The sequence below is a fragment of the Salvia hispanica genome, chromosome 4, assembly GCF_023119035.1.
Source record: "Salvia hispanica cultivar TCC Black 2014 chromosome 4, UniMelb_Shisp_WGS_1.0, whole genome shotgun sequence".
Taxonomy (NCBI): Eukaryota; Viridiplantae; Streptophyta; class Magnoliopsida; order Lamiales; family Lamiaceae; genus Salvia; species Salvia hispanica.
This window is the reverse complement of record NC_062968.1, coordinates 39242565-39254510: the sequence shown is the minus strand read 5'-3', so window position 1 is coordinate 39254510 and position 11946 is coordinate 39242565. Positions and strand designations below refer to the sequence as shown.

The 11946-nt window shown below is 35.6% G+C and overlaps 2 protein-coding genes across 7 annotated transcripts; both read left to right on the top strand.

The window, feature by feature from the left end:
• The first annotated feature begins 344 nt into the window (after positions 1-344).
• On the top strand, positions 345-2498 carry LOC125185642 (bifunctional monothiol glutaredoxin-S16, chloroplastic). Of its 4 annotated transcripts, none has more exons than XM_048082203.1 (3): positions 345-801; positions 1627-2101; positions 2187-2285. In XM_048082203.1, exons 1-3 carry the CDS (start codon positions 415-417, stop codon positions 2237-2239), a joined length of 915 nt encoding a protein of 304 aa, XP_047938160.1. In that variant the 5' UTR covers positions 345-414; the 3' UTR covers positions 2240-2285. The 4 variants fall into 4 exon arrangements, with proteins under 4 accessions (XP_047938160.1, XP_047938158.1, XP_047938162.1 ...); XM_048082201.1 differs by having other exon boundaries at positions 2169-2285; XM_048082205.1 differs by lacking the exon at positions 2187-2285 and adding an exon at positions 2300-2498 and having other exon boundaries at positions 346-801.
• Positions 2499-3437: 939 nt separating this feature from the next.
• LOC125222489 (phosphoinositide phosphatase SAC8) lies at positions 3438-11903 on the top strand. Of its 3 annotated transcripts, none has more exons than XM_048125132.1 (20): positions 3438-3769; positions 4406-4492; positions 5041-5168; positions 5254-5345; positions 5436-5496; positions 5778-5834; positions 6103-6136; positions 6293-6373; positions 6456-6562; positions 7322-7408; positions 7512-7589; positions 8160-8224; positions 9606-9704; positions 9817-9916; positions 10067-10175; positions 10272-10344; positions 10447-10540; positions 11286-11372; positions 11507-11573; positions 11650-11903. In XM_048125132.1, exons 1-20 carry the CDS (start codon positions 3607-3609, stop codon positions 11772-11774), a joined length of 1794 nt encoding a protein of 597 aa, XP_047981089.1. In that variant the 5' UTR covers positions 3438-3606; the 3' UTR covers positions 11775-11903. The 3 variants fall into 3 exon arrangements, with proteins under 3 accessions (XP_047981089.1, XP_047981086.1, XP_047981088.1); XM_048125129.1 differs by having other exon boundaries at positions 3440-3769; positions 11647-11903; XM_048125131.1 differs by having other exon boundaries at positions 3441-3769; positions 5439-5496; positions 11647-11903.
• Positions 11904-11946: the final 43 nt, after the last annotated feature.

Here is an 11946-nt window from a genome sequence, read left to right as displayed (position 1 = left end):
ATAATACTACATCCATCCCACAAGAATATGACAAATTTTGCTTTTTAGTCTGTCCCACTCCCACAAGAATATACAGTATCCAAACTCGGAAAAATAATTTCTCTATAATAAGTTGAGATCCGTTCTCCAATATCAATATTTTGATTACTTTTTTTTCTATATCTCTTTTACTTATCCATTATGCATTAAAACTTGTGTCCAACTAAAAGTGCATATTTTTATATTGACCGCTAATATTTAATTTAGAAAACGTTTTATTTAGCCATATCTGCAACATGCTGTAACTAGTGTAAGAAAGGCCCACGATTCAGCCCAATATAAAAAAACAGTGTATACAATACAACCGGATAATAAAAAGCGAGGGTCGTCTGATATATCGGAGAAGATATCTGTAAATCAGAAGGGTCGCATAAAATGGGTGCTTTAAACTTGTCATCTCCAACACACTTCCCTTACTCTCTTCAGAGACTCTCCATTTTATCCAATTCCATATATGCCCCTTCCCTTTCTTTCAATTCCCTTCCCAGCCCCACCGCTCTCTTCCTCTCCGCATCCTTCAAGCACATATCGCCGGCGAAGCACCGCCGCCGCGGCCTTATCGTCTCCGCGCTGCAGAAGTTGTCGGATACTGACTCGGTCACGGTTTCCTCCGATTCTGATGGAAACTTCCCGACCAATTCCGGTGTTTACGCCATTTACGACAGTGGCGGCGACCTTCAATTCGTCGGGATAACGCGGAATCTCGCCGCCAGCGTTCTCGCTCACAAGAAGTCCTTGCCGGAGCTTTGTTCCACCGTTAAGGTATCGAGTTTTGTGCTTAGTTAAATTGCGATTTTGCGAGAATGCATATGAAGAATCTGTACCTTTGTACAAAGCTTTTAGTAATTTGCTTCATCGAGTTTGAATTAATCTCCAGCTCTGAATTTGGAGCAATTTAATTTGATCAATTACCGATTCATAGTTGTTATAGTGCAATTACTCGGATGAAATCACCATTCCTTATCTGAATCCACCCGCCCCCAAATTTTCAATTAGGTTTTCATTGGAACTCTATGTGCGAAAAGGAATTTCATCGCATAATTTACCAGCTCAAATTCGTTAATTTACTCAACTTGGATGGAAATGTAGCACTAGAAAGTAGAAACACTGTTTGATTGGCTGTTTTGCTTTTTTCCAAATTCGACCATGCTTTATTTGAAGCCCCTTGATTGAATGAGTTTAAGCTTGAAAGCAGTATCATTTGAGCTCAATCACATTGTCAAGTGAAATTGAATTGGAATTCAAGAGTGGGGTCATAAATTGAAAAGATTGAACTACGTTTAATTTTATTTATTTTTTAACTTGGAAACCTAATAGTAAATCTTCTAATCGTAAGAAATAAGAATAGCTATTGCTTATCTTTATCGTTCCACGCAGAGATTGCTTACAAATACACTTCCTTACATGTAGTTTATCGTTCCAGTCAGCTAAAGTTCGAACTGTAGGCTCAAAATGTTTGAACAAGATTCTGATTACAATAGGCACATATGCATCATTTCATTGATCTGTATAGGTTTTTGTTCCATTATGTATAGTTCTTGTGTTTATCATTTGCCATTTCAAAATCATTGGATTGCCATTGTGTAGGTTGCAGTGGTAGAGGACCCTGATAAAACTGCTCTAACCGAAGCATGGAAAGCATGGTTGCAAGAACACATAGCAGCTACTGGGAAGGTTCCACCAGGAAATGAACCCGGGAATTCAACGTGGGTGAAAAGGGCTCCGAGAAAGAAGTCTGATCTGAGGTTAACACCAGGCCGCCACGTTCAGCTGACAGTGCCTCTGGAGGATCTCATTGACAGGCTAGTGAAAGAGAACAAAGTGGTTGCATTCATCAAGGGTTCAAGAAGCGCCCCATTGTGTGGGTTCTCACAGAGGGTCGTGGCGATTCTTGAAAACCAAGGGGTAGATTACGAGACCGTTGATGTGCTTGATGAAGAGTATAACTTCGGTTTGAGGGAGACGTTGAAGAATTACAGTAACTGGCCTACATTCCCTCAGATTTTTGTTAATGGCGAATTGGTTGGGGGCTGTGATATACTGACCTCCATGTATGAGAAAGGTGAGCTTGCTGGTATGTTCAAGTAGAATGTAATTTTATATACTCCTTTTTATCTTTTGTTTTTCAGAGTTTATTTTGGATCCAGGAGGAGAAAGAGGCAAAGCTAGTTGTATTAAGTCAAGTCAGATTATGGATTGATTGATACATTGTTTCCATGTATCAATAAAAAACAGTTTTCATGATATGAAACAAATGCAGGTTGCCTCGATTGTATACACTGACAAATTGTCAAAAGACAGATGAGACATATACCAGCAGCCACGAAGGCTTCAGACTATTGTGCTAGAAGTAGTCAACATAATTGACTCTTGATTTGGCATGGAATTTTTGGTGTCCTAGGACCCAACAACATAAAACATCCTCGACCACTTAAACATCTTCAACGATGTTTTCAACGGTAGAGCTTCGACGACACAATTCACAATCAACCTATGTCGCTAATGACATTTATCCAATTTGACTAACATTTGTGGAGTTCTTTTCGTGTCCAACCTTTGCCCAATAGAGCTCTTTTTGCACAGAATAAACCTACATTTTGCATTTAAAAACGTTGAAAGAACATTCTGTGTTCTACATGCATGGTTCGCCGATCATCAAAGGTCCAAGGGGTTTGTGATATCGGAAGTACTTGTTGATATCATGTACACATGGATTATATATTGAGGATGAATGACAGAATGACCCAAACTGGATATATGATCGGCTCATTGAGCTCATCCTGAATTGAGAAGCAGTGATTAATTGCTAATTTTGCCAAAAATTAAAAAAAAAATTGCAAAGCTGAAAGATCCAATTAAAAAAAAGCAACTTAAAATTGGAATTGTTCCGGTTTGGAACTGGCGATCTTGCTTGCTCCTTTGGTGGGCACATAATTTGCAATACTACTAGAATTTAGATATTGTGGTCAACTGAATGCTCTCGAAAATATCATAACTTGTAAATTATGTTCAATTTAATCCCAAAATGGAGTATCATTTAAGAAAGAAAAGTCCCAAAATAGTTGTAGTCATAATTCATAAATTTTGGAAAGTGATAATTTGGATACGTGTACCATTTTTCTTCTATGGAAATGTCTGGTCACCAAATCCAGAAACAACCTAACATGGGAAGGGTTATATATTCTCGACCCACAAAATAAAACATAGAAAATGATGTGTAACTAAAGGACGTGTTTAAATAATTGATTCTAATAAAATTTCTAATAGTAATATTTTTGAAATCAATTACTAATACAATTAACATTCCTAATTTCCATTATCCACGCTTCTTAGTTCTTATCCTTTTTTATTATACTTATCCAGTAAAATTCTTCCTTATTCATCTTAAAATTGATTAATTTGACAGTTTTAACTAACTTTCTTTCAAATTCCTCGCACCAATTGGATCGTTGACCTCTTATCACTATCCAATTATTCGATTGTGTTTCTCTTCTAAACATTTCCGAATCCAAACTTTTCTCAGAAAAAAAAAAAAAAAAAAAAAAAGAAATTTCAGAAAAGGAGGTAATGGAGGCGGAAATCGAATCCAATTCATATGGTAGTTTCAAGCTGTGGAGCGAATTGGAATTAGAGGAGTTCGCCGATAAATTAGTGTTTAAATCTGTGGAATCGCCGGATCAAGGCTTCTGTATAAACCGATTCGATGGAAATATCGACAAGCTTGACAACGGTCAGTAAAATTTTATTATCTAATGAGTTCTTTTATGGTGCTAATTATTCAATGATAGTATGTATATAATTTTTCGTTTGATTGTCAATTATCGGAGATCGTCATGTTTATTTCTTGAGAAGAATTTCTTTGGAAATAGTTAATGTCTTTGTGATTTTACTACGTCAAAGGGCGGATTGGCTATTTTGATTTTGAGGAACTTTGGTATGAGCTTCCAATTAGCGACTATGCCAATATTTTTTTGAAGTTTTATTTTATAATGTCATTGTAGCACAAAAAGTAGTTATTCTAGTGATATTTTAGAGTAATTTACTACTGAATGTTAATAGTGTTCGTGTGGAGGAGGAGCAAATTGTGTAGGAATAGGAATTTGTTATGCAATTTACAAAAAAAATTATTTTGGAAGTATGATGGTCCTAATGATGATTCTACATGTTTTTCGTGTGCATCTCACCGGTGGATTTTAAAAACCTCGCGAATTGACTTGGGTTACAGGTGTGGTTCTACGAGTATTGGATGATATTCTTATCCCTTTTCTCGATTATTTTCCTTTTTTCTCTCTGCGTAAAGCAACATCACTGCTGAAATTTCTGATTCTCAATCTATTGTTGACGTGGTGTTAATTTTCAAATATAGGTGATGGTCCTTCTGGAAGTCCTAACGTCTCAAGTCCTAAAGTCTCGACTGTATATGGCGTCGCTGGAACAATTAGGTTACTTGCAGGTGCTATTTTTAACTAGTCATAGAACTGTTGTCTACCACCATTATTATGAATAAGCGTCAGCTCTTTACAGCGAAGAATATGTCTGGCAATTTGTTATTCGAACTCTTTTGTGTGATCACTAGTACTGCATTTGTTAAAATGTTCATCAATTTTCCAGAGTAAGAATGTTCAGCTTCTTATCTAGATGTTTATCTAATGAAAAACAGAAAGAATTTAGAACCAGACACTGCAAGTTGAAGTTCATATGTTTTGTGTTATAGAAAGGATGTGAAAGAGGGATGAGACTTGAACTATATACATAGTAAGTTGAAAATTCTACAAAGTACTTAATCCTTTGAAATAAATTGCACCATATGCTATCTGGGTACAGCTCCTTCATTACACTGACTAGATTGACTCCAATGGAAACATGATATACAATCACATTGGAATGTGCATTGAAAGGGCCAATTAATGCTTAGATTTAATTAATCTGATCATATGCTTATCTAACATGTTGCTGTTCTGTCTACCATACTGGCCAAACTGACAGATTATCTTTTTGTAGGTACATATGTGATGGTTATAACTTCTAGGAAGGAAGTTGGAAATTATCTTGGTTTTCCTGTTTTCCTGGTTACATCAATGAAGTTTATATCCTGCAATGAAGCTTCAAGAAACTTAACTAGTCAAGAAGTATACTTTTGCATTTTTCATTTAGTTAATGTTTCAAAGTTCCTGACAGTTTGACTAGATAAGTAACAAGTGCATCTATTTACAGAAAAGGGATGAAGATTACTTTATGACTCTATTGAAGACAATTGAATCAACTCCTGGCTTGTATTATTCTTATGGAACTGATATAACACTGAAGTACGTTTTCAGTATAACTTTCTCCTATGCTTGTGTTTACATGAAAACCAGTTTTTATTGATTCGTCTTAAAAATAGCTGATACATTTAGCAGCTTGCAGAGGAGATGCAAGTTGGCAAAAGGATGGGAGAGTAAGCCGATTTGGAAGCAGGTATCTAGGTTTTACTCCAAGTTTTTAATTGGCTTGCTTATGATTCATATTTGGTACGTTGTAGACTTGTAGAGAATAGATTAACATATCAATTGTACATCATTTACTTGGAAAATATTGTTTCTCTTCTTTTACAAATCTAGATACTGAATTGATAAATATATTTAGCTCTTCCACTACATTGATTGTGCCTCATAGATGGAATTTTGCTCAACCTTATTTCTTTTCCTAGAGGTTTTTAAAATGCATTTTTCCTGAAACTGAATTCTGGTGGATTGCAGGGTGACCCACGATTTGTTTGGAACCGGAATTTATTAGAGGAGCTTATTGAGAATAAGGTTAGATATATATATTACCTTCCACTATGCTGGATAAAGAACATGCTAAGTTCTATGTTGGATGGTTTCGTTTTATTTTCTTTTCTTTTCTTTTTATAAATTTAAACCTCCATATTTGTTTCTTATTATTTCCTCACCGATGGAATCTTTTTTAGATAGAAAGTCTGTAGGAATGAAGTTTGGTTTTAGATTGAGGACTATGTGGTGCTCATTTCTCATGAGTCTGTTGTGGTATATCTTATTCTAATGGCGTGCTTTAATCATGCAGCTTGATGAATTCATCATCCCTTTATTACAAGGAAATATCCTTATCTCAGTCTCTGACCCCCTCCCCCCCCCCCCCACATGCACACACATAAATGTAGTTTTATGTTCTGTTTTTCGTATCAAGCATCTAATAATAATAAAAAAAAAGGATAGGGGAAAAAAGGATTATGTTTTACTTGACCAAGGATAAAGCTTTCAGACTGGAGAACTGAAGTTAAAAGATTCTCCTGCTATTATTAAAATAGTTTCACGGAGGTGTACGAGGCGCTTAGGTAACAAAACATGGTTGTCTTTTATTACATAAAATAAATTTTGGATCCTTTAAAATTCAACTTACTGCACATCTTGATTTAGGAACAAGAATGTGGAGACGAGGAGCCAATTTAGAAGGGGATGCTGCTAATTTTATAGAAACCGAGCAGCTGCTGGAATTTAAAGATCATATATCTTCTTTTCTGCAGGTGTACTTCAGTTATCTTCATCCTCCTGTAGGATATAGATTGTTGTGAATAACTGGAACCTCGCCTTATTTGATCCGATTGATCCCTTTCTTAATTAAAGCAGATAGTATAGAATAATAGATATCAATCGCATGCAACAGTAGGGATGAAAACAGTTTTCTACCTTCACATCTTGCTTCTTTTTTTCTTTTTCTTGAAATACCCCTGCTTAAGCGCCTTGAGTTTGGACTGTTGATATATCTAAACATTTTGGACTTTTGATACATCTAAACTGGAATAAATACCTGTTTTATAAGCATCTTTATGCTTAACAATTAAGTTACTGTGAAGTAGGGAAGCCATATAAGAAGTTGAACTTTGTGAACTTTTATTTATATATCCTTTTCACTTTAATCAAAACTGTAGATTTTCATGTTTACTTATCACGGTTCTTTCAAGTCCGTTAATATATACTCCCTCTGTCCCACTAGAAATGAAACGTTTTCCTTTTTGGGTTGTCCCATTAAAATGAAACGTTTCTTAAAATAGAAATAACTTTATCTCTACTTTTCCCTCTCTCTTACTTTATCCTCTCTTCTTTAACTCACAAAACAACACTACATAAAATCCTGTGCCGAAAAGCAAACGTTTCATATTTATTGGGAAGGAGGGAGTATGTATTAGAATGACTGTATATTGAAGATCTGGAGTGGATACCCTTTTATTTTGGATGCTCTAACCACAGGGAGGCAAACTCATAAAAAAAACCCTGTTTTTTAGGTTAGGGGCTCAATTCCACTTCTATGGGAGCAAATTGTTGATTTGAGCTACAAACCGCATCTTCAACTAATTAATCATGAAGATACAGTACGTATATATCCTTCTAATTAACTTCCTGTTTCAGAGTAATGTGTTTTTCTGTATCTACTCTTTTATTCATTGCTAACCCTATTATATCTGCTTGTACCAGTCTATGGTTGCCGAACGGCATTTTAATGATCTATTGAAGTGTTATGGAGGGTGTATTGTGGTTGACTTGACAGATAAGGTTAGATATTCTTGGTCAATACCCCTAGAGTTTCGGAGCAATATGCTGTTCAATGAGCCTGGTTTTAGCTGTTTATGTTGTATTCTCTAATATTTGTCCAAAGTGGTGAAAATTCGGTCATTTTCTTCTTGGTCAATTTTGCATTCATGGTAGTCAAAACTGGCTCTGTTTATTAATTCATCTTTGCTTTTGTATATATGATTTTATTGCCGGTTTCCTCAAAACACCTACTTCCTCCGTCCCAAGGAAGATGACCCCTTCCTTGGGCGGCACGTGATTTTATGTAGCTTTATTTTATGTGTTAAGTGGAGAGAGGATAAAGTAGAAAGATAAAGGTGTTTCCATTTTTAGTAATGAGTCATCTTGGTTGGGACAAACCAAAAAGGAAAGTGGGTCATCTTCAGTGGGACAGTGGGAGTACATTACAAAAAGAATGACACATCTACTGAGTTTCTAAGATTTGCACCTGTTCAATTATCTCAAATTCCACTATGTAATGTGTGTTGTTTAATGCCTGATTAATAGTCTCGTACAAATTTGACTGGGTACTCTGTTTCTTTCTGTCTTTAGCATGGAGATGAGGGTATGTTAAGTGCAGCTTATGAAGAAGAAATGCAAAAACATCCAAATGTGAGGTGCGTTATTTATATTGGTTCTGTAAAACTATGATATAAACTTCTGTTTCGCATATTAGGAATAAAATTGCCTAAGATAGCAACATGAAGTCCCAGTCAGAGCATCTGAGAGGTAAGGCGATGGATGAATGAAATATGAGCAGAGAATGAACGAAACAGCCTTTGGAGGAGAAACTAAAGAACAAAAGCAGGGAACAAAAGGAATGAAATAATATAAAACTGAATAAAAGAGAACAGAGATAAATCCGCTTACAGCCCTACGGAAACTACCGCCCTATACTACTTTTTCCAAAACACATAGCTCTTCTAGTGAGTAGCTATTTATAATAACTACTAAAGACTGTTACTTTAAATATAACTCTCTAACATAAACCACTACACTCACAATAAACAACATACAAATAATGACCAATAAAATATAAAGACTCTTGCAAAGGATAAGGGGTGATCCTTATCATCCACGTTCACCGCACCAATTGACAGAGTTGAGGCAGTGGATGAATGAAATATAAGGAGAGAATGAACAAAAAGCCTGCTGAAGAAGAAATGGAAGAACAAAAACAACGAACAAAAATATAAAACAAAATAAAAGACAACAGAGATACATCCTTTTATGAGGCCCTCTAAGGTAACTACAGTTCTATGCTACTTTTTCCAAGAGACGTAGCTCTTCCATTGAGGAACTATTTATGTAGTAATAAGTACTGAGGACTCATACTTAAATAAAACTCCTACCCCTAAACCAACTCTAATAGATAACTACTAGACTCCTTGAGACAATACACAACTAAGTAACTAACAAATAATAGTACTCCCTCCGTCCCATAAAAGATATCACACTTGTGGGACAGCACGGAATTTTAGGAGGCTTTGTTTTGTGTGTTAAATGGAGAGAGAAAATATAATTTTTATATTAATGTGAGAGGGAACTTTTTCCAAAAATGGAAATGTGACATCTTTTGTGGGACAAACTAAAAAGGAAAGCGTGACATCTATTATGGGACGGAGGGAGTAATTAATAAAAAATTAAAAATCTAAAGACTCTTGCAGGGGATAGGGGATGATCCTTATCATAATCCCACTTTATAGGTTTTGAAAATTCTAAATTCTTACAGAACTTAAGGAAATGAAATGCTTGTCCTTTTATCGTTTTTTTCACTTAAGAGCATAATTGATCCACTGACTGCTCCAAAATTTATGTGCCTAGATTATAGATGACACATAAATTAAAATATGTTGTGTTTAACTATGTTTTCTTTCCAACTATGTATTAACCAGTACAGCGATCTGTTTGAATTCTTTGTACTTCCCCCTTCTGTTTTCCTCCATGTTTTTAATGTGGCAAAGGAAAATATAACATGTTTATATGTTGTTGCTCCAGGTATGTCTCATTTGACTTCCACCAATCATGTGGCCATGGAAACTTTGATAATATCCAACTTCTGTACGACGAAATTTCTGAAGACTTTGAGAAGCAAGGGTAATATTTGGACTTTGCATTTCAAGTTTCTTATTTCTGAAATGTTTTTGTGAATGATACTATGGTGGATCTTGGTAACGCCCTTTTAATATTTACTATTCTAGCTGAACAGATACTTCCTTTTAGATTCTGAAGGAAAGATTCTAGCAGAACAGGAGGGAGTGGTTAGATCGAACTGCATTGATTGCCTTGATAGGACAAATGTAACACAGGTTGGAGGCCTACATATTCATTTTCTCTCATTCAATTACTAGCAATCCCTGCATAGGACCTTCTCCTTATCAATAGTGAAAAATACTATTGTTTTACTGTTTTTTAAATCATGAATTCTTGATATTAATAAATTGATGTTTCAAGTGCAGAGCTACCTTGCACAAAAATCTTTGAATTCTCAGCTACAGAGAATGGGAGCCATTTCTTCAACTGAAAGCATTTCAATGTTCAGTGAAGATTTTGAAGTTTTTAAGACCTGTATGTATCAAATATGATTAATTCTTTTAGAATGTTACTTTTGATAGACTATAAAGCACTAATCTTTTTCTCATGCTATTCATGGCACGGTGGCAGTATGGGTAGAGCACGGGGATGAGATAAGCCTAGAGTACTCTGGAACTCATGCTTTAAAGCGGGACCTTGTAAGGTAACCACAGAACTTGGGGAAATTACTAAATCTCTGGATTAGTGTCATGTGATGAATAGAAATTCACAGAGTCTAGATGTTTTGGTTGCATTTTGGTCACAGGTATGGAAAACAGACATTGTCTGGTATTATTAAAGATGGGATAAGTGCCCTGTCAAGATATTACTTAAATAATTTTCAAGATGGGGTTCGGCAGGTAATCATCTAGTACTGTTGTTCATACTCGTTTTTCTTTCATCTTCCCCGTGTTTCTTTTTTTTTCGCAATTTTACATTATTTTTTCTTGGGTTATTTAAAAAAATAGCATGATCTTTGAACCTATGGTGAGTTTTTAGCCTGAATCTACAATAATTCTCCCTCCGTCCCAAAAGAATATGCACTCTGAGTTCAGTTGGCGCGAGTTTTAATACACAATTGGTAAAGTAAGAGAGAGATAAAAAGAAAATGTAACTAAAAGTATTGTTAGTGGAGAATGGGTCCTACCTCATTAGAGGGAAAAGAATTTCCAAAAATAGAAATTGCATATTCTTATGGGACGGACTAAAAAGGAAAGAATGCATATTCTTGTGGGACAGAGGGAGTAACAAATATGGCCTGAACTGAAGTCTGTTGTCCATTTTATAGCCCAAATTTACAATAATTACAAATAAAGCATGAACTTAAGTCTGTTACCAGGAAGAAAACTAAAACACTGGCAAACTGTGGTTGACATGTATCACCAAAAAAAGCTGAGTTGGAATAAAAAATATAAATAAATAACAATGACAGTTACATATTTTATGAATAACCCTAGATTTGTATGAGTATTTGTACGTAATTGAGTTTGAGTTTGAGTTTGAGTTTGAGTTTGAGGTTAGTGTAAATGGTTGGAGATGGCCCAAGTTGATGCTATATTTTTAATAATAACCCTATCGGTCCTGATAACTATACCTCGCTTGCAGGATGCTATCGATCTCATCTGTGGTCACTATACTGTGAGCAGAATTAGACCCTCTCCACTCCAGCCTAAAGGAATCGATACCCTCTCAGTAAGATATAATCTTTTGCATAATAGTCACATTCATTTTCAGGTTTCACAATTGGAATCTCAACTATCCATTCACTCACTCTGTGTTAACAATAAACTAGATCACTTTCTAACTCGGGAACTGTATATTTTCAGTACCTTCCAGTTGCATCTGCTTTAGTAATTGGGGGCTTGACTGTGACGTCAATCACATTAAATCAAGGTATCATTACATTTATCTCAAGCAAGTGATAACGGTCACTAACATCGTCTGGTGTTTATTTACTGAACTGCAGCAGGTCGAAATGCACAGCAGTATCTATCTTCTGTGGTCTGCGCTGGGCTAACTGCTGGATTGATGGCTGTTGTTAAGGCCAATGGGAGGCAAATATGTTCGAGGCCTCGCTTGTGTGGTCTGTTTTAGGCAACGCTTGTACACTAGCCAAGACAAGTTTTTCGAAATTTGTCTAATAAAACTAAGAATAGAAGAGGTGGTGATGAACTGTGAAACTCAATTATTTCGCAATGTATAAATTTACATCACTTTGTTATTGGTGAGCATAGTTTTATAAAACACACTGGGTATGGAGATCTTC